Genomic DNA, 23,096 nt, shown 5'->3' on the forward strand with positions numbered 1-23,096 from the left:
CCCAACTTGAAAAAGAGATGTATTTGTGAAACACTGATGCCCCCGTATGGCAACACAGCAAAGATCAAACTTTTCTGAAATGCAAATTTAATATATTGGTACCAAAAGTGGGGTATTCTCACTGGAAATACAATTGTGAAATATGAAAGTATGCCAAGGTTGAAGTTTTTTTTCATAAGTAAGGGAATCTTCAAGGTCAAGGGCATTGGTATCCAATGAAAGGTCTTGCCACAAAAAGTACATATGTAAAGTATGGGAGCCCTAACCGTTCAGAAGGTTAAAAGTTTAAAGTAGGTCAAACTCCAAGGTCAAAATCAAAGGTCTTGCTATCAAATGAAAAGTTTTGTCACAAGGATTAAATATGTTAAGTATGAAAGCACTAGCCTTAACCTTTTTAAAGTAATGGTTAAGGTTTGATTATTAAAAGTAGGTCAAACTCCAAGGTCAAAGGGTAAAAGTTGTTGGCACCTAATAGAAGGTGTTGTCACAAGGATTACATAAGTATGTGACATATGAAAGACCTAGCACCAACTGTTCAAAAGATATGGCCAAGGTTGAAGTTTTTTCATAAGTACAAAAACCTCCAAGGTCAAAAGGTCAAGGTAAATGACATCCAATGGAAGGCCTTACCACATAGAATACATATGTAAAGTATGAAAACCCTAGCCCCAACCATTCAGAAGTTATGGCCAAGGTTCAAAAATATTAAAAGTAGGTCAAACTCCAAAGTCTAGGTCAAAGTGTCTAAGGTTTTGCTATCAAATGAAAGGTCTTGTCACAAGGATTAAATATATTAAGTATGAAAACACTAGCCCCAACCTTTGAAAAGTTATGATCAAGGTTTCCTTTTTAAACGTAGGTCATACTCAAAGGTCAAGGTAAAAGGGTCAAAGTTCTTGGTATCCTATGTAGTGTCTTTTCACAAGGATTACATATATGAAGTATGAAAGCCCTATTCCTTACCATTCAGAAGTTATGGCTAAGGGTAAAGTTTTTTCACAAGTACGGAAATCTCCAAAGTCAATGCATGTGCATTGGTATCGTTTGGGATGGGTGTAATGTAGGTGTTCATTTTAAATTATCAGATTTTTGCATGAAATTTACCTTTATCTGACATCGAATATCGCTTGCTATGTTTCTTTTGACTGTTTAACTTTTTCAAAATGTTCTATAGGTCCGCAAAGTAAGGTGTTTTTTTTCCGCGGAGATGAATCCCTCAGCGGTACAATGAAAGCTGTTATTCGGATGGGATAGTTAAAATGAAGTCTGTGTCTCATTACACCCTTATACCAAAAAGATTGTCCACTGCTCAATGGCCCTAATTGCCGAGAATACTTGCAAATCTGAATTTACGCAATCAAAAGGCAAAGCGTGACGTATCCAAATAGTTTAACGTTTCTCGAGAGGTAAGTTAAGCTAAGAAACAAACCATATATATCTGAAGTTATCTCTCTAACAAACAACAAATCCTGTTCATGGTAGCTCATTCGGTAGAGCTCACGCTTGGTATTCGGGAGGTCATAAGTTCAAATCTCAGCTCCGACTGTCCTATGTCTGTTTAAAAAGAGTAGCTACTGTTCTTTCGCAATGCACTCTTCACTTGAAAGTAAATTGCGGGTCCTTCGGATGAGACCTTGAAAATCGAGGCCCCGTGTCACAGCAGTTGTAGCCACGATAGAGATCACTTATTGCTCAATGGCCCTGAGTACCGAGTATAGGACAACATTTACAGCTCTTCATCGGCAAGTGTTGGCGCCTCCATATGAGTGAAAAATTCTCGAAAGGGTCGTGAAACAACATACATACATAAAGTACGTCAAACATCGATCTGGAAAGTCATAATTTCGTAAGTTCTTTGGTCGATACAATGGCCTTGTCAGCGAATACAATTTATCGTTGAGTCAAATGCAGAAAGACGTTTTTCATGCCAATTGTTATTCCATTATTTATAACTGAATAGACGATGGATTTTTTTGTTATTTCCCGATCATGAAAAGGAGCATACGGCGGGTGTGACGGGTCGGCAGGGGATGCTCACTCCTCCATGGTACCTGACCCTAATCTCTGATGTTTTAGAGTTCCGTGTTTGCTCTGCTCCTGTTTTGTATTGTTTTATGGACTTTGATATTGAATACTGTTCGTTATCCCCATGTCCTTCATACAACCAATCAATTTTACAAAAGTAATCTAAATTCTGTTTTAAAAAAATAGGGTCAGGTCTTCGTTGTCCTCTTTTTCGTATATCATTTATAGTTTTTCACATTTTCAGCACATAAATACTGTAAACAGGGTTATTTTCGCTCTATCTTATTTTCCAATGAATATATATGCGATATGAAAGAAATGGTGAGCATTTTTTTGAGCATGAAAAGTAAAATTCTCCATAGCCCTGGGCCAGGACTATATGAATTCAAATAGTCTGAGGTTCCCTTGCTTCGTGACATGTGTATGGGAGAGTCAAGACAGACCATATTGAAAAATTAGAAACCATGTGGCATCGATTCCAGTTGATGTCACGATTTTCTGTACCTCTTAGAAATTTATCTTAAAAAATTCCCGCTTACCTCAGAATTTCCCTGACACGATTTTACACAATGTTCACTTGACATATTACCGGCATTTAAAGACTGACCTTAAACCCGATGCTTTTTGGCCAAACAATTTTCGGTTAAGAAATATTATGGCATGAATACGTGATTTTGACACTAGACTACCTTTTCTTTGATATGTCCAGTCATCATATCTTATTTCGTTTATGAGTGCGACCGTGTCATTAACAAGAAAACTGGGTTCAATTTTTGTTCTCCGCACCGCGTCATGGTAGACGGTAGGACAATTAGGGACTTTTACAACTCAATTGCCCTGAGTCCAAAGTATAGGTCTGAAATTTAAACCCTTCATCGGCATAATTAAGGTCTTCCGTCTTCACGGAAGACCTTATAGTGATACTACTGTTTCTTCTTATTATTATTATTATTATTATTTTTCCGTACACTAAATTTTGTGCACGCGATTTCTCGAAGACTACTGGATGGATTTTTATGAAATTTACGGAAACAATGTGTTATTATCTGAAGTTATTTTATCCAAGAGATTTTTTGAAGATTCGCTTCCGGTGCCAAGTTACGGGACATGTCCTGATTTTAAAATGACATTTTGTCCACGGATTGTCTCAAGAACGGTAAAAGATATCAAAATAAAACTTTCAGGGATGATAGATCGTCGTAATTACTATCCAGGACGCAACTTTTCGTTTGTCGTCAGGACTTCCTGTTGTTACCAGATGCGAATTTAAAAAGTTGATCTTTCTAACTCTTATTTTTCAATATTTTTGAAGTATTTTTAGCATTGGTAATAGAGACCTTTCCAATGATGGTTACTATATAATCTGTTTGAATATTGACAAATCCCAAGTCTAGATATTAACATTCAAAAATCTGAAGCGGGTCCAAAATGGCGGCTGTCTCCGTAGACTCCGCCATTTCGCGAGTAGGGGTTTATGGAGGCAGCTGAGCGTTTGATTAAACGATTCTGACATAAGGAAACACGAAATGTAAAAAACTACTTCGACTCTCACGTAGTAGTACGTTGCAATTGAGTGTCAATCTTAAAACTTAATTTCCGTTTCACTGCTTTAGTGTAACGGGGCTAGATACGATATGTAATGTGTATAATGTGTTACATATACTTTCTTAACGTCGAAATAAAATAAAGGCGATAAGAATGTTTTATTTTTTTAAATTTAATCGAAGCTATCATATCTATTTAATAGATCAGTCCAAAGAAAAGGCGCGAATATTTACTCGTGGCGTTTGGCGCGAAATTATGAATGCTTTTTATAATTCATAGACAGGTGAACTGTTGCAAAAGTATACACAAGTATATTTAGAGCAGTACTCCCAGTAGCTTAATGGTTAGCGTGTAGGGGATAAAAAAGTAAAAAAAAAAGCGCATTCACGTTGGCGACATGGGTTCAATCCTCTTTGTGACCAAAATTTTGAATCTCTTTTCAGCTCGATTTTACGTGGGTTTCTTTTCCTGAATTGGACGGAAGACCTCTCGTTGCTCGCAACGAGATCGTATCTAGTTATTATTAATATTTTTCTGACCATCTAATTTTGTGCACGCGATTTCTCGAAGACTACTGGATGGATTTTCATGAAATTTGCAGGAACAATGTGTTGTTATCTGAAGTTATTTTATCCGAGAGATTTTTTAGAAATTCCTTTCTGGTGCCAAGTTATGGACAATTTTCTGATTTTAAAATGACATTTTGTCCGCGGTTAATATCAAGAACGGTAAAAGACATCACTGTGAAACTTTCAGGGATTATAGATCGTGATAAGTACTTTCCAAGACACGATCTTTTGTACGTCGTCTCTACTTCCTGTCGTTACGGCAGGCGAATTTAAAAAGTTGAATTTTCTAACTCTTTTTTTTCAATATTTTTGAATTATATTGGAATGGTTTATAGAAACCTTTTTAATTAGCCTGAATATATAATTTGTTTTTAAATTGATAAATCCAAACTCGAGATATTAACAATCAAAAATTTGAAGCGGGACCAAAATGGCGGCGGTCTCTGTCAACTCGGACATTTCGCAATAGGGGTTTACAGAGGCAGCCGAGCGTTTGCTTGAACGAAAGTAACATAAGGAGCAATGAAATGTGAAGGAATACTTGGATTGTCCGAAGGTACGTTGCAATTCTGTGTCAAACTACATTTATAATCTAAGGCCTCCTTACACGTCTTCTTTAACTGGTTTTAGTTGTTTCTCAAAGTAGAAATAGAAAAGAATTAATGTGCAATTGAAGTACAATACCTACTATCTTATGTTTTGCATCACGGAACCACATAGCTTAAATTGTGGTTATAAGTAATAGTTTTTCAGGAAACAATATATATAGTAAGTATGAAAAGTGACCATTGTTTTCCCATGTACACTTGCGTCATATTAAATTAATAGAAAAGACAACTGTTACAATAAGAATTTTTTTTTATAAGACAACTATTTTTAAAAGACCGTTAAATTGACTTTTTATATAAACATTTTTTTTTCTCAATGCAAGTTATTGAGCATAATGGAATCTTATTCCTTGACCCTCGTAGGGAGATCGGGGCATTTTTTCGGTGAAACACACAACCTTTATCATGAAAGTGTAGGTAATCGGAATAGTCCACTTTCGTGATTAACAGGAAAATTAAAAAAAAAAATAACCATTCATAGCTGTTTCATTGCTTTAGTGTTATTTGCCTATATACGATATGTTACATGTATGTTAAATAAACTTTCTATTCCTCGAAATTTTTGTTATTTGGTTTGGTTGAAGCTATCTCACCTATTTAATAGAACATTCCAAGGGAAAGGCGCTAAGTTTTACTCGTGGCGTTTGGCGCGAAATTATGAACAATGACCCTCCTTTCATAATTACAAGACAGATTAACTGTTGCAGAATTATATGTACATACAAGTGAAGTAAGAGTAGTTGTTCAAATAACGTAATCGATAAGCGTATTGGATTTTCACGCTGGTGACCTGTTTCAACTACCAATGTGTCCAAAAAATGTTTAATAGATTTTCAGCTCGATTTTAGGGTTATTTTTCGGATCGGACGGAAGACCTCTCGTTGCTCGCAACGAGATCATTTCTAGTGTTGTGTCTCTTTTTTGAGTCAAAATTCTGGAATATATAGGTCAGCATATAATCGATTAGTTACAATGGTTATTTCCATACAGATTTCGATATGATATATCCTGGTCAGCTTGAGATAAAAGATACCATGGAGTCTGACACATCTGTTTCATATTTGTATATTGTACTTGAAAAAGACGTTAATGGTAATCTAACAACCAAGATCTATGATAAACGTGATGACTTTAACATTTCTATCGTCAACTTCTCTTACTTATGCAGCAATATACCTTCATCACCTGCATACAGAGTTTGTGTATCTCAGTTGATTCGACACACAGGAGCATGCTCTACGTATGAACAATGCAATATCTGAAACGAGGTAAATTATTGACAAACAAGTTGATGAAACACGAGTATCAGCAGACACGTGTAAAGTCATCATTTCGTAAGGTCTATGGTCGATACAATGACCTTGTCAGCAAATACAGCTATCAATGAGTGCTGACTGACGTTTTTCATACCAATTGTTAATCCAGTATTTATACATTGAATTGACGATGGATTTTTACGTTATTTCCCTATCATGACAAGGAGTACACAACTGTTGTGACCGGCCAGCAGGGGATTCTCACTCCTCCATGGCACCTGATTCCTTCTCTGATGTTTACGGGGGGCGTGTTTGCTCTGCTCCTATTCTGTATTGTTTTATGGACTGTTCGTTATCTTCATATGTTTCATACAGTATATAAGTAAGAGCCGTGTCAAAGCGCAAAAAGAAGAAGGGAAGTTATACTTGGTTTTAAAAATCTTAAGAAGGTGGGCATAAAAAAAGACAGGCGTTATACCTATATTAGTCTATAACTAAGATAAGAGAACCAAATGTTCTCTGCCTTTCAGAGGAATCACGAAGTGCATTCTTATCATTCATATATTTATTAATGTCAATCGAACAAGCGTCTTTGCCATTCAGGTCGCTGAATGATAAACATGGCATTATCCAAAACCCTATCTGCAGTGTTTCCGTGTTTCTTCCTATTTCTGCCACTTATACATGAATGTGTAGGACAAACTAAAGAGTATAAAGAACTCACCGAAACCGTTCGCAGCCTCCAAGATGACATGAAGAATTTGAAGTATGTTGTCCTAGAACTTAAAAAGCAAAATGATGCTTATGCCGAAAAAATACAAAGTCTTGAATCCACTGTGAGTCAGTGTTCGCGTGAATGTCTAGACCTAGACAATATCGGACATACCAAAAACAATTTGAATTTTAAAGATATTTTTCAAACAATCGAAAATGAAGAAAAAAGTCAAAGAAAAATCTTAAGTCAAAAGAGATTTACAAAGAATGAAAAAATAATAAACACTGTGAAAAGAAACGGGGGACTTTCGAGACAAACAAGACTTTTAATACAGGGTGAGTATCTTTTCCTTAGAAGACGAAACATAGCTAGACCGGAAAATAGAAAATGTAAATAAATTAATTTTGTCAGTAACGATGAGTTCAACATTTCAAATAAAATATATAGCTATGAACAGGTATTAAACTCTAATGTTTATTAAAAACATTATTAGAAATAGGGGGCAGAACAAACTTGGGCCCCTTTTTAAGAGAAAGGATCAGCAGCTAGAGGGGAGAAAGAAAGCATCCCCTGTATGTCAAACGAACACATCCGACTTGTGCTCCTACATATGATTGAGTTAGGGCAAAATCTGTAAATTTGTAGACTAATTAGACAAACTCCTACCAGTCACCATAACTGTAACTTAATTATAAAATAGCTAATCCTACATTCGTTCTCAATTTTGCACTTCAAGAGTGTATAAAGGGCTTCAGAGTGGATGGAGTCTCGAGAGTAGTTCTGAAACACTTATGATCTTTGCTTCGCTTTATAAGTCCCCAATGCATTTCTATCAAGCTTGATTACTCTTTCTCAGAGTCATAGGGCGACGTTGCATAATTAGCGTCTGGAATTTACACTGAATTTCATTCATTGTTTAAAGATACCTTGGGTAGAAATTTGGGCGAATGTCAACGAGTGTAGCAAGTATCCAATGATAGCGGTTCGTAGGGCAAAGACGTTAAGCTTAAGTTATTTCATAGTCATGATAGTTGTCAATAAAACTTTTTAAATTGCTATATTATAGATGTTATCAATTTCTTAACTTATGAGAATATGAGAAACGCTAATTATGTAGCTTCGAGAATAGTCCAAGGATGACAGAGAATTGTACTATAATAACATCCAGAATCCTGCTATTAAACTCGTCTTATACTTTTTCTAGGAAATGTCCCCATGAAACCAGCTTTTTATGCCATGCTTCAATCGGACCTAATTGTTCCTCCCGGTCAATTAGTGAAGTTCCAACGTGTTATTACCAATGTGGGAGACTTCTACAGTCCTCATACCGGGATTTTTACTGCTTACCATTCCGGTACATTTGGTTTCTCCATTTCATATACAGTGCCACGTCATAGCTGTGGATACCTTCGAATAATGAAAAATAGTGATGAACTTATAACCGTTGGAGAAGATGAAACAACACAGTATGAAGTCATTTCTGCAACTATAGTTGTGCAGCTTAATGAGCATGACACTGTGTATGTTAAAACAAGTGCAATTAAACCGAGCACGTCCCTAATTTCAAATGCAGCTGCTCAATCAATTTTCGTAGGTTGGGAAATCTAAAATTAATCAAAAACGTATTATTGATTTAAAAAAAACAACAAACAAGTTAAAAAAATATTGTGTGTTATTGTATGTTGTTATTGAAAGATTAATCCTTTCACATTCGGGGATTGTGGCTAAATTTAATGGCTTAAATAAATTTGATACCATGCCATTATATGCTGATAATTTGACATAATAAGCTGATACTTGAACATGGTGTGCTGATACTTTGACATTACAGTGTATTTGCTGTACTTTGACATATATATGCTGATATCTTAACATATAATAAGCCGATGCTTTGTCATTATACTCTGATATCTTAACATAACATGCTCATACTTTGTGATTACATGCAGAATCATTAATTGTCATCATTTGCTAAGAGCAATATGATAAGCCTACAGATAGAATCGTCTGAAGCCTTCAAAAAATAAAAAAAAAGTATTTCTGATGACACTTACAAAATTAAGACCCTCTGTTTAATATAACTAGTGTTCTTTTATCTCATTTTTTTTGTTTGGCTGTCTTCAGTGAAGGTTTTATCAAATGTCCAGATGTCAAAAAAATTATTTTTACAATATATCCATTTCTAATGTTGTTCTTTGTGATAAATCTTTGAAAGTAAACAGAGTTGATTTTTTGATAGTTCAACCGGAATGTAAATTAGGCAGGTCGATAGGTCAGGAGCTAAGGAGGCCTAAAATGCATGCAAATCTCGTGCGCATCTGTCTCTGTGTCTGACTCTAAGGAGGGGCCAAATATGCATGTAAATCTCGGGCGGCTGCCTTTGTGTTTGACGTCAGTGGGCGAGGACTATTGAAATTGGCAGTGGAGTCCTCGTGTAATTTAAATCTATATCTACATTTTTAAAGTCTAAATCTACAATTTTATTTCACAATGAAATGGAAATACTAGGAATCACTGTCTAGTTAGTATAGTATGTCAGGGACATCAACGATAGAAGGAAACATGGGAGAATTTATGCTTCGCCCGTTATGCAAATTATTCCATGTTTCCCACTATCGTTGATGCCCTGACATAATATACTAACTAGACAGTGATTCTTTAAATAGGTCCAAAACAATGTGGTTAATAAAGTTGAAAATTTTACAGTTTATAGCTATATCCTTGTTCAGATGATAGAAAGTATCGCTTAAAAACATTTATTCTTTTAAAAAAGTATGCTACTCGAGAAAAAAATTATCAAAAAAAATACACCTGCTTAACTCTGTACTTTTAGTGAAAACCATCATTGCAGAAAAATTGTGTTTATCAATGAAATAAGCAAATTGAACGGAATGGTCTCTAAAAGGCTGTTATTAAAAGCATGGCATGTATAAAAACAAGACCCCTTAAAAATTCGCCATTTGTAATGCAACTTTTGAAATCAAATCTTAACACTTCGAAAAAATAAGCATTGAAAACAACTTAATTTCCAGAGACTTTTGAAGTCCAACTTGCCCTTCGTAGATATATGTTAACATACATTAATTCTGCAAGGCTCGTTATAGAATTATGTAGAAATGAAGTATTTTCATGGAATTCGATTTGAAATAACATGAAAAGTAGTCCCGATACCTGTATTAAATTTGAGATTATTTTTAAGAAGAAGCCAAGAACATACAATTTACCGTTTTCTGAAAGACTGTAGGCAATCTGAATACATTTTCTTTGTCTGATATTGAAAAAAAACTCTCAAATTCATGACTTGTTTTCTTAATTTTTCATTAAAAATGACAGTTTCAAATTTGATTTTTCCTCTTGTTTCCCTACAAATTATGTCTCGAAACACCTTATTTGGCCAAGCTATACTTATAAAGCACCATTAAAGAAATCTATTTCTTAACTTGATATATCTGTAGGCACATCTTATTTACTAGATCTTGAACTTAATCAACGATATATTTATAAACCGTAAAAGTTTTAACATTATAAACCACATAGTTTTGGAGCTATTGAAAAAATACCTTTTTGGACATATTGATCATTGATGAAGCCTTTAAGTTAATTAAATGAAAATACACTTATCTTTTATAATAAATTTAAATGCACGGATAAGACGATGATGTATACCGGTGGACAGACCCCTTAATATTCCACTCCCAGGCTGTTAGGAAAAATACATGTACAGCTCCCAAGAATTTTTAAATTCACGTGGTTTTTCGCAGAAATCAAGATCACATTGTTATAACTAAAAACAAATGTGTAACGTGGTAACTAAAATCGTTTAAAAGTGATTTATAACGTTATTTTGCGACTCCATTAACATAATTCACACAGGATTTTTATATGCTTTTGTATGATACATTATGACATTTACCAAATGGTTTTTTCATGGTTTTTCTTCAAATGCAGCCGCCTTTCTATCCGTCGTTTTAAAGCATACCTTAGCATTGCCTGAATACAGAAACAGTGCAGTTCATGGAACTTCTGTATTTTCTATGCGCAGGATGATAGAAGTATTTCTCGTCTGTTCAACTGCATTTCATGTTAAAAAGATGGCATTTTTTCAGGTAAATTTTCTGAAATCTAGCATCATGAAAGATACCTGCCAACGCAAAATTTCAAAGTTTCAGACCATAAAATGTAAAAGAATGTTCTTTTCAATAGTATCAATTTATCACGTTGAAAGATAAACAGTTTTTTATTGTCTTATCCTTTGACATGATTTCTTTCAGCAATTTCGTCATTTTTCGACGCTGCATTTCGACAACACTACTGGAAAATGTGCAATGTACTTAGAAAAAATACTCATCTAGCTGTAAGAAGTCTACATTTCAACTAAGTAGTATCAAAGAAAGCAATCAGATTAAAACTGTCGCAGGACACCTTATCATCTCATAAGCTTTTTTGGTCAATAACCAGTAGAACTTAGAATTCTGGAACAGTACAAAGGATATCAGCAATGAAGAAAAAACGTTTATTCTATGCATTTATTTTCAAATTTAAATGTAAAAATTTAACAATTTGAAGACAATAACAAAATACAATCTATTACACACATTTTCATATCATCCTTATTTCAGAGCATGATTTACATTCATCACAATATGACGGATTCATTAAAATAATTATCCGATTTATGTTATAACAAAACAAGGATTTTCATTGGTCTTCAATATCACAGTGAGTTGAAGCAGAACATACACGTTTATTTATAATTCAGTACAAAAATCTATTATATACATGCAAGTACAACAACAACAATTTTCTAATTAGGTCTCTCGCTTAGACAAATACAAGACAATCTCACATGAACAATAAGCAAAATATCAAGGATGCTTGAATAATCACTCACATAAATGTATTTTTAAAAACAACATAATACATCAAAAACTAAGTAGCAACTCATGGATTTTCAACTTCAACAGTTATCAACTGAGTAGCAAGAGTTTCAGTTTAGTACTCTGTGATCTATAGCCCTTATGGTTAATGAGAAGGCTAATTTGTTTTTAAATTTGTATCTAGATTAGATCAGAAGCATCAATGCTTGATAACTGTAATGGTTTACAATATAATTTAAGACATATTTGTTTTCAAGTTTTAACATAAATATGCAAATAAAAATTCTTATTTAATAAAGTGAACATGGCTGAAAGAAATACTAGTAGTAAGAGTCCCCCTCCCTCTCCAAATATGAATGATATACATACTCTCTGTCTTACATAGCAAAACACACTAATATGAATACACCCAGAACCTACACCATGTCAGGAAGCATTCAGCTAAGTTTTTTCCTTTACTGTTCCTATTGTTCTTGAGAAGAGGCATGACCATTCATTTTAACATACTTAAATTCCATTTACATAAATAATCCATGTCAAGTTGTGTTGCAATTAATCTAGTACATGTAATTCTTTAGGAAAAAAATGAAACAGTAAAAATTTTAATACGACATTAATGACAACTTTGATTAGGAGCTCAGACTTCAAACTTCCACTTAGGTGAATTCCAAAATCATATAAATTTATGCATGCTATGGACATTATCTTTAACTTGAATACAATAAATTACAAATTAATATGTACATAAAATACAACTTAAAATGGATTTTCAGCACCAAACAAACTGTTTATAATTCAACAAGGCAATTTACATGAACAATTGACTAGGAACTTTTTTGCTTACTTGGCCAAGCTTTGTAAAGCAGAATGATAGAAGAAATCATTCCAAATATTCCATTCTGGAAGCGTGACAATTTTCCTGACCACAGGACTAGCCCTGGAGGTAGCCAGCTGATGGCATTTGTGAAGTCAGCCATGTCTTGGATCAAGGTTAGATAACTCTCCTGAATCTCCCTAACCACAGTTGTCTTTCTTTCTGATCTCACCTGATCTTCACTACATGAAATGAATACAAGATTATAAAATAATGTAATTTATACATAATTATGGTTTAATGTTACTCCAAATGTATCACAATAATTTTAATTACTGTATACAGGGTTATTTTCTCTCCTTGTTATTTTCAATCTTCTGCACTTGCCAACAATTTTGCCCCTTTTAAATTTGCCAAGTCAAAGTTTTGTTTGAGAAATAAGGCTACATGTTCTTTGAATTTTCCCTGTTTTATTTCACCCAACTTTAATCAGGGCCAAAAGGTAAAAATAAAACAGGGGCAAATTCTTTTCTGTATATACATTAAGTAATATAAGATTAGCAATAAACATGTTATGTAACATTTACATGCTCCTTGCTTCTGTCATAAATTAAATGATTTTAATTCTTTTAGAAAAAATGTTTCATTCAGAGTATTTTTTTTTCTTTGACAAATCAAAGGCTTATACAAACTTTATCCAATTATTAACAGTTCAGCTGTGGTGATAAAAAAGGGAAAATTTCGAAATTTACCTTCGCAAGATACCTTCAATAAACTCACCTTTCTTCCGAGGACTGTAACAATGTTTGTTTCCTAAGTTCTCTGAGTTCCTTCTTTAAAGACACTATTTTTGCAACCATTCTGTAGCATAAGGAAAAGTGTTATCTTTTTTTTTAATTTTGTAACAATTTTTTCACTGTAACTGTTTTTTTGGGCCCCTATTGAGGACTATAAATTTGCAGAGATGTTTTTGGTGTAATTGTAAGGGGGTTCCAATTAGGCCTTCAAAGGGAAACACAAGAGGTAATTCACATGATGAGAAATTGACTAAGGTTATTGTATATTATAGTCATTAAAATTGTTAAACAATTATGAGGATTTTTGTTATGTCAACATGATAATTTAAATCCTCAAATTCACACCTAGTACTGGCACTTTTTAAAACTAATGCCGATTCCTTTGGTACAAGTATTCCTTATTCATAGTATTGACCTCAATAACAACAATAATTTTTATATTTTAAAAATTTGTTCCTAGTATATATTTCTATACTGATAATTAAAAGTCTTATATTTCAAATGTTTTAATGTCAGCTGGCAAAAACACCTATGTTTGACTGCTGTCAGAGTGAGATTTGGTTTAAGATTAAGAAGTATTTTATTCATAATATACAAAAAAGTATACAATGAACATGGATTTAACAGCAGGCCAACAGTCTATGTTAGTTCTTTCCAGTTCTGTCAGAGTGAGATGTTGGACTTGTTGATGAGATACTGGACTGCTTACGACACACAATGTCCGGAGCTTAATTTCATTTGCATCCGTTGGTGTTCAACACTGACAGACCTGAGGTTACATCATAGAAGACAGTACAACATGCATGTTATGTCCCAAAAAATTAAAATAAGAGGACGGGGTATAACAAAACATTTATTGACTGTGTCTTGGGCACAATGTGCATTGTTGACCCTAAAAATCAAATTGTCTGCCTTTGGCCTTACGGCCTCAAGCAAACATTTTGGTTCTTGAGTTGGACAAAATGCATGTTGCCCTCCAACAAAGTCAATAAATGTATAATATTGTAAAATATCAGAGAATTTGATGATGAGATCAAAACTTTTGCTTCTCTCTAAAATTGAATTCTTTATATCAACTGTGTTTGCTCTGACATACATGCAATATGTCTTAATTATTGTACACTTAAAAAGAAAATTACTTGATCATGTCTGCAAACAGAGCTACTGCCCAGGCCACGATACTGCCGACAACCCATTTCCATGGTGTGAAGGAAGTGAGTACTTTTTTATCAGCCAGCCAATAGATGTGCTCCACAGGAAAGAAGATTTGGTACGTTATGTTTGTGACCAGACTCATCAGTCGAACCAAGGGGTTCTTTTCCTGAAAAAAAAATCACAAAATGAGTTATTACATGCTCTACGTATGAATAATTTCTAAAAAAGGTAAATTTTTGACAAGTTGATGAAACAAGAATATCTGCAGTCCCGTTTAAAGTCATCATTTTGTAATTTCTATGGTCGATACAATGACCTTGTCAGCAAAATAGTCAAATGCTGATTGATTGTTTGTCCATTATTTATACACTGATTTGATGACAGATTTTTCCGTGATTTCCCGATCATGACAAGGAGTACATGGCGAATGTGACTGATCAGCAGGGGATGCTCATTCCTTCATGGCACCTGATCCCACCTATGATGTTTTGGAGGTCCATGTTTCAACTTTGCTCTGCTCCTATTTTATATTGTTTTATGGACTTCTGATCTTGAAAACTGTTTGTTATCTCCATATCTTTCATTTTGAATTAAAATGCATTCTGTCATATGATACTGTAAAAATTTGAATTTTAAATCAAAATTGCATTCTTGAGAATCGTACCAGTTTTGATAACAGGTATACGAGTAATGATCATTTTTTAAATGTTTTTAATTTTAACAAATAAACTTCAGTTTGAACATGTTTAAGGTAGATTTCAGAGAGAGGGTTGTGATTAAACTCTTTAAAGTGTGACACACATTTACAGAAAAAGAAGACTAGTCTCAATAGTAAACAGATCATATGAGTTGATTTTTCTACCCTTTTGAAAGAAAATAAATAATAGAAAAAGTTTTACTTCGGTTTCAGCATGTGAAAACCATATGGAATCGAAATCAATAGTAAAAAGATCATATGAGTTAATTTTTCTACCCTTTTGAAAAAAAATAATAGAAAAAGTTTCAGTTTAGTTTCAGCATGCGGAAACCATATGGAATTGAAATCAATTGTTTCTGGAAACTGAAATCTACTGAAACTAAAAAGTATCGTTAAATTGACATTTCATTAAATTTTACATTGGTTTCTGTTTTGCCGAAACTATTTGGAAACAAACCTAATAGTTTCAGTATACCGGAAACCCTATAGAAACTTGCTGAAACTATTATATAGTTTCCGCATTGCAGAAACCATACGGGAAACTTCAATGCCAAGTTTCAGCAAAGTTTCCGTATAGTTTCAGTTTTGTGGAAACTGGACTTTTCACCCAGTGACTTTGATTTAAATAGATGTTTTTTCATCATGTACATGGTGAATAATAAAACCATACTCACAAAACAACTTTCATCTTTGCTAGCCAGGTGTCTGATTCATTTAGCCTCATCTTGATTCCCTTGACATTTGGAGATGAGGGTAAATGAATCTGACACATGGCTAGCAAAGATGAACAAGCCCATCATTCCATTTTACAGGGTTCGACACTAACGTTAGTCCGTTAGTCTCAGACTAACGAATTTTATGTCGGACTAATAAAATCTGCGCCTAGTCAGTCCGATCGGACTAATTAAAATTACTGCTTGTATGAAAAATTATCCATGTTCGATTTGCGACATTTTGCTGGAAAACCCCAAATGTATTTTTAGCTCTTTATGCATGGCGGGAGGTCAAAAGTCCTGATCAAAAAGACGCTTATTTGCATAGTTGAATGATAAAGATTATGGTAACTGTTTCAGTGATCATGATTTAGTAGTTTGACACGCAGGCCGCAATTGAGAAACAGAAAATTTCAGAATTTTTTAAACTGGATACTGACAATGTTAAGAAGCGAAAGTTAGACGTTAGTATTGAGAAAAAAGATCGGGAGTATGAACGGACTCGCTATTCCCGTTATTTCCAGGAATCTTTGACAAAGAATCACTATAATAAAAACACTATACAAATTATAAATATTTCATCATTTATTTCTCTATTTTTGGCGGACTAATAACATTACCCGCAGACTAATAAAAGTTATAGGTCATTAGTCCGGCTGGACTAATGCATAAAAAAGTTAGTGTCGAACCCTGAATTTTATTGTAAAATATTGTTAGACCAGAAAATACATGTATCCTTGCAAATATTTTCATCTAATTTATAATTATAATGATTATACATATTTACAAATATCTTGACAATTTCATAACGCCTGATACCTTTACTTTCAGACTGGGTTATTGAAAATGTGTAGGCTATTTAATTCTGCCCCTAATTACCTAGTGATGAAACTTTATCTTTTTTTAAATTTCAAAGTTATAATACTCCCCCCCCCCCACCCTCCCCCATTTCCCCACTTGCAAATAATTATATTTTCCCCCTCAACAAATCCAATATTCGTAAAAACTGAATAATACACAAATGCATCAGTTTGTATTAATCATATATAAAGCAAACCGAAAGTAGCAATCAGAAATCACACATGGTTCAATAAGTAGATCGTCCCACCTGCGCACCTGTCCCGTACTTCAAGTTAGAAAACAACATAGAAAGGTCGTCAAATAATCGCATGGTGGTTCTAGCACCACCTAATTCCGCGGAAATGGTCAGTAATTTCTTGTGGAAATTCCCCTGCCCACTGCCTCCCACGCACATGGCGGCATAGGTACACAAACGAATAATTTTGTCCCTCCCTCGATAACTCTCCAGCATGCGGACGAGCTCCATGTTTACAAATAAAGGCCTACTCGATTTACTGCGCCTGGGCAATATCTGTAACGCAGTGCGTTTGATTTAGTGACCCCGTAATGTTCTTTTTTTGGCTCTCGATTTTTTTTTAAAGGTTCAGTTGTTAGGTATATATGTATATGTGATATATGTATATAAAATAAATTACCAGACCATGCAAGGAAATAAAACACTTTTAAAAACGGGAAGGGATCTGGATCGAGTGTGATTAGAATAATGAATCAAACGGGGTCTCGAAAATGGTTCATATGACATCATTATATTTAGGATAAAACGTTCTGATTAGATCAAGTGAAGCCGCTGGTATTCGCTGAGTTTACATCATGATATTAAACTTGAATCTATACTGCCTCAAGTTGGATTCTTTAATTTTCAAAAGAAGATGTTTAGAAAAAAAAAACCTAGCCGCAGAACTGTAGCTCTCCGAAATTTTTATTTGACAGACCGGAAAGCTAAAGTGCCACCCATTGAAAAACTGTATATTTTATTGTGCACAAAAAAGTGTGCTCGGTTCGATCTGGATTAATTTTTTCCAAATTCTCACCTCAGTTGCAAAAAAGCTGGATTTCAAAAAAGTCCTTACTTCTCTATCAAGTACTCTCGTAGTTTACATCCATACGAAACACGTTGGACAGAATTATCTTGCAAACCAAAATGGCAGTATACATAGGCGATATTTTCAGGGCCGAGAGTGCTATTATAAACAATTATAATGAATGTTTTGTTATGGTAACAGTGACAGAATATGTTAGAAACACACAGTTGGTAACATTTTGAGATAGCAGTTTTAAAAACACGGAGAAATAAATCTAGAAACAGCGCAACTTTTTTGCGCAATAAATATACAGTTTTTTTTAAATGGGTGGCACTGTAGCTCTCCAGTCTGTCAATATATATTTTTTCGGAGAGCTAAAGTTCTGCAGCTAACCATACCCATAGACATGCCATACATTTCCATTCTAACATGATCTTAATGTCTAATGTCTCTATGTGGCCTCTCAAGTCTTGGTTTGATTTTAGATATGATTCATACTTTCTGACCCAGCTATATGTTTCTTGTGAAGATAATGTTTTATTTAAGATACTCGCCCAAAATTTGCCTTTTCTAGATTTTTTTCCTTTTTAGAGAGAATCTTGTCCTTCATTCGAAAATAAAACCCCGAATAAGTAGTTACATGTATTTATTATTTCTACATGTTCTAGTATGAGTGACAAGCAGTAAGAAAAAGAATTAATTAAGTCTTACATATCGCTGGGCCAAAAATAAAAAAAAAGATTGTTTTGAGAAAAGTCTTATCAAAATACCCATATTTTCTAGAGGAAAAATCCAGAGTTTAATTAAGAAGTGTATGGCTAAACAAATACGAGTAATTGCATCCCGACCTAAAAATGTATGAATTGACAAAACATCAACAGAGTATACATATCGAACTATTGCAACACATTTATACGTACCTCAAGTTCTCAACCTAAAATCTTTTTATCTTTACCATGTTTACCTGACAATACTTATTAATGATGTTGAACTTTGGCCAAACTTAAACTTATTTATATGAACCAACTGATACCGGCACAGATTAAATACTGTGTGTCAAGATGAAATATACACTCTTTATATAATTTAGCTTGCCTGGCAACCTTCTGATTTGAGATAAATAAAAAAAAAAGACATTCAACTGACAATAAGCCTGTTAAATTGCACAATGTGCCATCTAAAAACTGTACACAAAATCCAATATATAATATTAAAACTACATGTAATACCAATAGCTTCTGATTTACTGAGTACATGTATGTTATTAATATGGTTATATTTTTTTTTTAAAAAAAGGCCGGGGGAAAAATACAGCAGGTATAATTTTTGTCAGACGACATTTAGAATGTCAATTTTAAAGAATACAGTTCCGCAGCGATGTTTCGGGAAAGGAGGATAGACCTGCCGGTATACGCTGAAAATTATGTTAAAAATTTTATTCCATGAAACCTAAAGACTGAATGCTTCAATCAAACCAACAGGCAAACAACAAGGTTTTTATCAACCCTCCTTGCTGCGGAACTGTATTCTTTAAAATTGACATTCTAAATGTCGTCTGACAAAAATTATACCTGCTGTATTTTCCCCCCGGCCTTTTTTTAAAAAAAAAATATAACCATATTAATAACAAATATTTTATCAAAGCATTATCAGTTTAAAATATCACACCCTGACAAGATAACACGACTTTAACATGGACCGAAAGGGGGTGTGTTTGTTTCTTTCATTTTTTCTTTTTCCAGAAAACAATGGCCTACTCTTTCACGGAGATAATACAAACGTGCAGTCCACGACGACAATCGGACCGCTTGGACGCGATGCCACGCTCTCACTTTTAGTACAAGAAGTTTTGGATTTAAAAGCCAAAGTGAAAGTTCAGGAGCAGGAAATCCAAACTCTGAAAAATAACCAAAAGCTTGACAGCAATGTTACTTCTAGCACTGTGAATCAGTTGATGTCAAAATTCCTCGATTTGACGTCTTCCTTTAATGCCATTAAGCAAGAATTTGATCATCTGAACAATCTAACAGGATTACAAGTTATCACGCAAAGACTGTCAAACATGGAACACTCTATTCGTTACCTCACACTTTCGTTGAACAACAATGAAATCAAGGATGAAAAAATAAACAATACCATTTTCCTGGAACTCAGTTCTTTAAACAGAAAACAAAACAACATTAAAATTGAACATGATATCTTAAACACAACCCTTTTCCAAGAACAAACATCTTTACAAACGGCAGTACACAAGGTTGCCGTAGCTATTGACAGCGTCAATCAGACGTTGTTATCAGCTCTTCAAAAGACCACGAACTCTCTGGATTCAAAAAGACAACACCTTCTGTCCGAGCTACAAAAACTGAACACAACTCTCTATAATTTTATTAAACCTGACGGTAAATATATATATATCTCTCTCTTTCTCTCTCTCTATGAAATTTTGCTTTGCCTGACAAGTTTGTCTCATGTAACGTTAGATCTTAATTCGTCCATTTGTTACAAATATTCTTCTGAACCTGGACAGAATATTCTATCGTTAAAATGATGATTGTCGGTTACGGATGTGCAAGTGGTTACGAATTGTCCCAAGACACTGCTACATGTAACTTATTCTAACTACTAGTATTCTAAACCGTCCTGAATTTGATGTGTTATTGTATTATTCAACATGTTTAAAATAAAAGCTCGTTTAAATACAAAATTAAGTAACTTTGATGTTGAACTTGATTTTGATGTTCTTCCATATCTCGACTAGATTAAACAATGCTATCATACATATATTAAATAAATTTTAATACAATGTGTTTTACTTTATATGAGTATGGTTTTGGTTTTTTAATATTCTTTTTAGAGTGAAGTAGTTTTTAAATCATTGTGATGGATACATGTACTTACCATTTATGACATTACATGTAAGGGTTTCAAAGTCACTACACCCTTTTATATGTTGACAATTAAATGTCTGGGTGTACAAGTTTGATTTGATAATTGATAACATGTTTTATATTGTAAATATTTAGGAATAAGATTAGGTGGTGGTGGTTCGAATTCCGGTAGGGTAGAAGTTCGATTTCTTGGAACATGGGGAACAGTTTGTGATGATGCATTCGACAATAATGATGCCAAAGTCGTATGTCGTATGCTTGGAAAGAGTTGGTAATTATTTAGTTATACATTTCAAGAAGTCTGAAATGTGTTTGTCAAGAATTAAATCATTCAATTTTAATTTATATAATTTACAAAAAAAGATACATAACTGTAATCGAAAGCTGTGATTGTCACATAGAAAATTTTACATTTTTTTTTACAATGTACGAAAGCCCGTTGAGACCAGTTCAGAGAAAGAAATAGTTTTTATTGCGTTTAATCGCAATGCTTTTTGCGTTTAATTGCATAATTTTGCGTTTAATCGCAATATTATTGCGTTTAAGTGCAATATTATTGCGTTTAATTGCAAAAAATTATTGCAGTTAATCACAAGATTATTGCGTTAAATAATTGCTATAATATTGCGTTAAATCGCAATATTTTTTTGCATTTAAACGCAATAATTTTTTGCACTTACATGTAAACGCAATACTCTTTGTATCTTAACGCAAAACATTGTGATTGAAAGCAAAGTATTTTGCTTATAAACGCAAAAAGTATTGCAATTTAACGCAATGTTTTGCATTTAAACGCGATAATCATTCCGATTAAACGCAATAAAAATATTTCTTTCTCTGAACTGGCCTCAACGGGCTTCCGTATATTTTGGACTTGTGCTTAAATTTATTTATCTTACAAATAATGTTTACCCCGTGAGTGAATAGTAAATGTATCACAAAATTCGTATGCAAATAAGTCAAAACTGCACTCAAATATATATGACAAGATGTGTAGGTGAAACACTATGCGCCCGGTGGCAACAAGGTTTGAAAGAGCTAATTTTTTTTTAGCATACACCGTATAAGACGCAAAATTAGCGATTTCTCCTTGAGAATTGGTATTTTATTTTTAGCGAGAATCCGTTTAAGCGATTTTAAAATGCTCACTAAAAAAAGCTATTATAAATTAAACGCAATTAATTTTTAGCGATATTCAATTTCAGGATCTCAGCACTCTCGCTTAAAATGCCAAAATTAAATCCGCGCTTAAATAACTTATACGGTAGGTAGCAGTCAAGGTCAAAAGATCATTGATCTTTGTGTAATTTGAAAGAACTTAATAAGTGGAGTTTGCATACCAAATCTCTATCTCTCTATCTCTCATGGTTCAAAAGTTATAGTGAAATTCGAGAAAAAAAACTATTTTTAGCATATACATGTAGGTCACAGTCAATGAGACCTTGCTCTCATTTGAAAGAGCTTCATTAGTGGAGCATACCAAATATGAAGTCTCGTCTTTATCTTTCATGGTTCAACAGCTATGGCTAAAGTTTGAAAAAGCAACATTTAGCATATAGGTCACAGTCAAGGTTAAAAGGTCATTGACCTTTGGGTCTAATTATTGGAGTATGCATACCAAATATGAAGTGTCTATCTCTCATGGTTTAAAATATATGGCGAAGGTTAAAGTTGACAACAGACAGATAAACAGACAAACAGACAGGACAAAAACAATAAACGCCCCGGATCTATCGATCCCGATGCTAAAAAATGTTACATAAACCATGCTCGAAAATATGTGATATATACTTTAACAATGCCTAAACCTGAAAAATACACGGTTTTCTTTACAAAATAGAATTGCAAATGTGTATATATATAATCTCATTTCAAAAAAAAAAAAAGTTATTTCTTTTAATTAAGCACATTCTCTGATTTTGCGGTATATCTATTTTCATGACATTGTTTTTTCATATCATCGTATTCGTAAAATATAATCAGATCTTTGTTTATGAGGTCATAAAGAAACCAATATGATATATGTATCATTCACAAACACAGGACTAATGCAGTAGCATATGGTTATCACCATTTTGGACAAGGATCAGGACCGATTATATATGACGATTTAGGATGTACTGGAGATGAATCAGATCTCTTTTATTGTCCACATAATGTACTCAGACATCACAACTGTGGCCATAGTGAAGATGCCGGAGTGTCCTGTGGTTAGCAATGGCAGGAAAAATAACAATTTATCATTTCAACCAACGAAGTCTATGTTAACAATATGAGAATATTTTATCTTATTAATTATGTACATTTATTTTATGATTAATTGTAAGACATTTGTTTGAAATAAATGTAGAAGAAAAACTTGAATGAAAAGGACATATTAATAAAAATAGAGCATTTCTATTTGGTAACTCTTTGATGAATGATATACCTAAAGTCTTAGAACATGGAACATTATAATTCAAAATGTTTGTTTTCAACTTGATCCACATGAATGATTTTTTCCCAAAATTTTGTTTATTTCTTGTAATTCAATGTAATATCCTGATTGAATACC

At 33.6% G+C, this 23,096-nt stretch overlaps 3 protein-coding genes across 3 annotated transcripts; 2 read left to right on the forward strand and 1 right to left on the reverse strand.

The window, feature by feature from the left end:
- Positions 1-6,623: 6,623 nt before the first annotated feature.
- Positions 6,624-8,326, forward strand: LOC134281325 (uncharacterized). The gene is made up of 2 exons (XM_062763809.1): positions 6,624-7,053; positions 7,923-8,326. The coding sequence occupies exons 1-2, from the start codon at positions 6,624-6,626 to the stop codon at positions 8,324-8,326; spliced, it is 834 nt and encodes a 277-aa protein (XP_062619793.1).
- A 3,408-nt stretch (positions 8,327-11,734) lies between these two features.
- On the reverse strand, positions 11,735-17,173 carry LOC134281315 (peroxisomal membrane protein 11C-like). Its single transcript, XM_062763800.1, has 4 exons — positions 16,880-17,173; positions 14,346-14,527; positions 13,190-13,270; positions 11,735-12,651 (listed from the first exon to the last, which is right to left on the reverse strand). Exons 1-4 carry the CDS (start codon positions 17,096-17,098, stop codon positions 12,420-12,422), a joined length of 714 nt encoding a protein of 237 aa, XP_062619784.1. The 5' UTR covers positions 17,099-17,173; the 3' UTR covers positions 11,735-12,419.
- A 2,174-nt stretch (positions 17,174-19,347) lies between these two features.
- On the forward strand, positions 19,348-22,766 carry LOC134281326 (deleted in malignant brain tumors 1 protein-like). Its single transcript, XM_062763810.1, has 3 exons — positions 19,348-20,053; positions 20,678-20,813; positions 22,586-22,766. Exons 1-3 carry the CDS (start codon positions 19,348-19,350, stop codon positions 22,755-22,757), a joined length of 1,014 nt encoding a protein of 337 aa, XP_062619794.1. The 3' UTR covers positions 22,758-22,766.
- Positions 22,767-23,096: the final 330 nt, after the last annotated feature.

The sequence above is a fragment of the Saccostrea cucullata genome, unplaced genomic scaffold (genome assembly GCF_032062105.1).
Source record: "Saccostrea cucullata isolate Sc308-1 unplaced genomic scaffold, CSIRO_AGI_Scuc_v1 ctg393, whole genome shotgun sequence".
Taxonomy (NCBI): Eukaryota; Metazoa; Mollusca; class Bivalvia; order Ostreida; family Ostreidae; genus Saccostrea; species Saccostrea cuccullata.

What these genes read in the sequence shown, in the direction of transcription:
- LOC134281325 (XM_062763809.1), top strand. Translation starts at nt 6,624, where the DNA reads ATGGCATTATCCAAAACCCTATCTGCAGTGTTTCCGTGTTTCTTCCTA. An exon ending in AACAAGACTTTTAATACAGG is followed by an intron (nt 7,054 to 7,922) that starts GTGAGTATCTTT and finishes TACTTTTTCTAG; the next exon opens with GAAATGTCCCCATGAAACCA.
- LOC134281315 (XM_062763800.1), bottom strand. Translation starts at nt 17,098, where the DNA reads ATGGAGCTCGTCCGCATGCTGGAGAGTTATCGAGGGAGGGACAAAATT. An exon ending in AGTACGGGACAGGTGCGCAG is followed by an intron (nt 14,528 to 16,879) that starts GTGGGACGATCT and finishes TTTTTTTTTCAG; the next exon opens with GAAAAGAACCCCTTGGTTCG. An exon ending in CTGTTTGCAGACATGATCAA is followed by an intron (nt 13,271 to 14,345) that starts GTAATTTTCTTT and finishes CTTATGCTACAG; the next exon opens with AATGGTTGCAAAAATAGTGT.
- LOC134281326 (XM_062763810.1), top strand. Translation starts at nt 19,348, where the DNA reads ATGGACCGAAAGGGGGTGTGTTTGTTTCTTTCATTTTTTCTTTTTCCA. An exon ending in TAATTTTATTAAACCTGACG is followed by an intron (nt 20,054 to 20,677) that starts GTAAATATATAT and finishes GTAAATATTTAG; the next exon opens with GAATAAGATTAGGTGGTGGT. An exon ending in CGTATGCTTGGAAAGAGTTG is followed by an intron (nt 20,814 to 22,585) that starts GTAATTATTTAG and finishes TCACAAACACAG; the next exon opens with GACTAATGCAGTAGCATATG.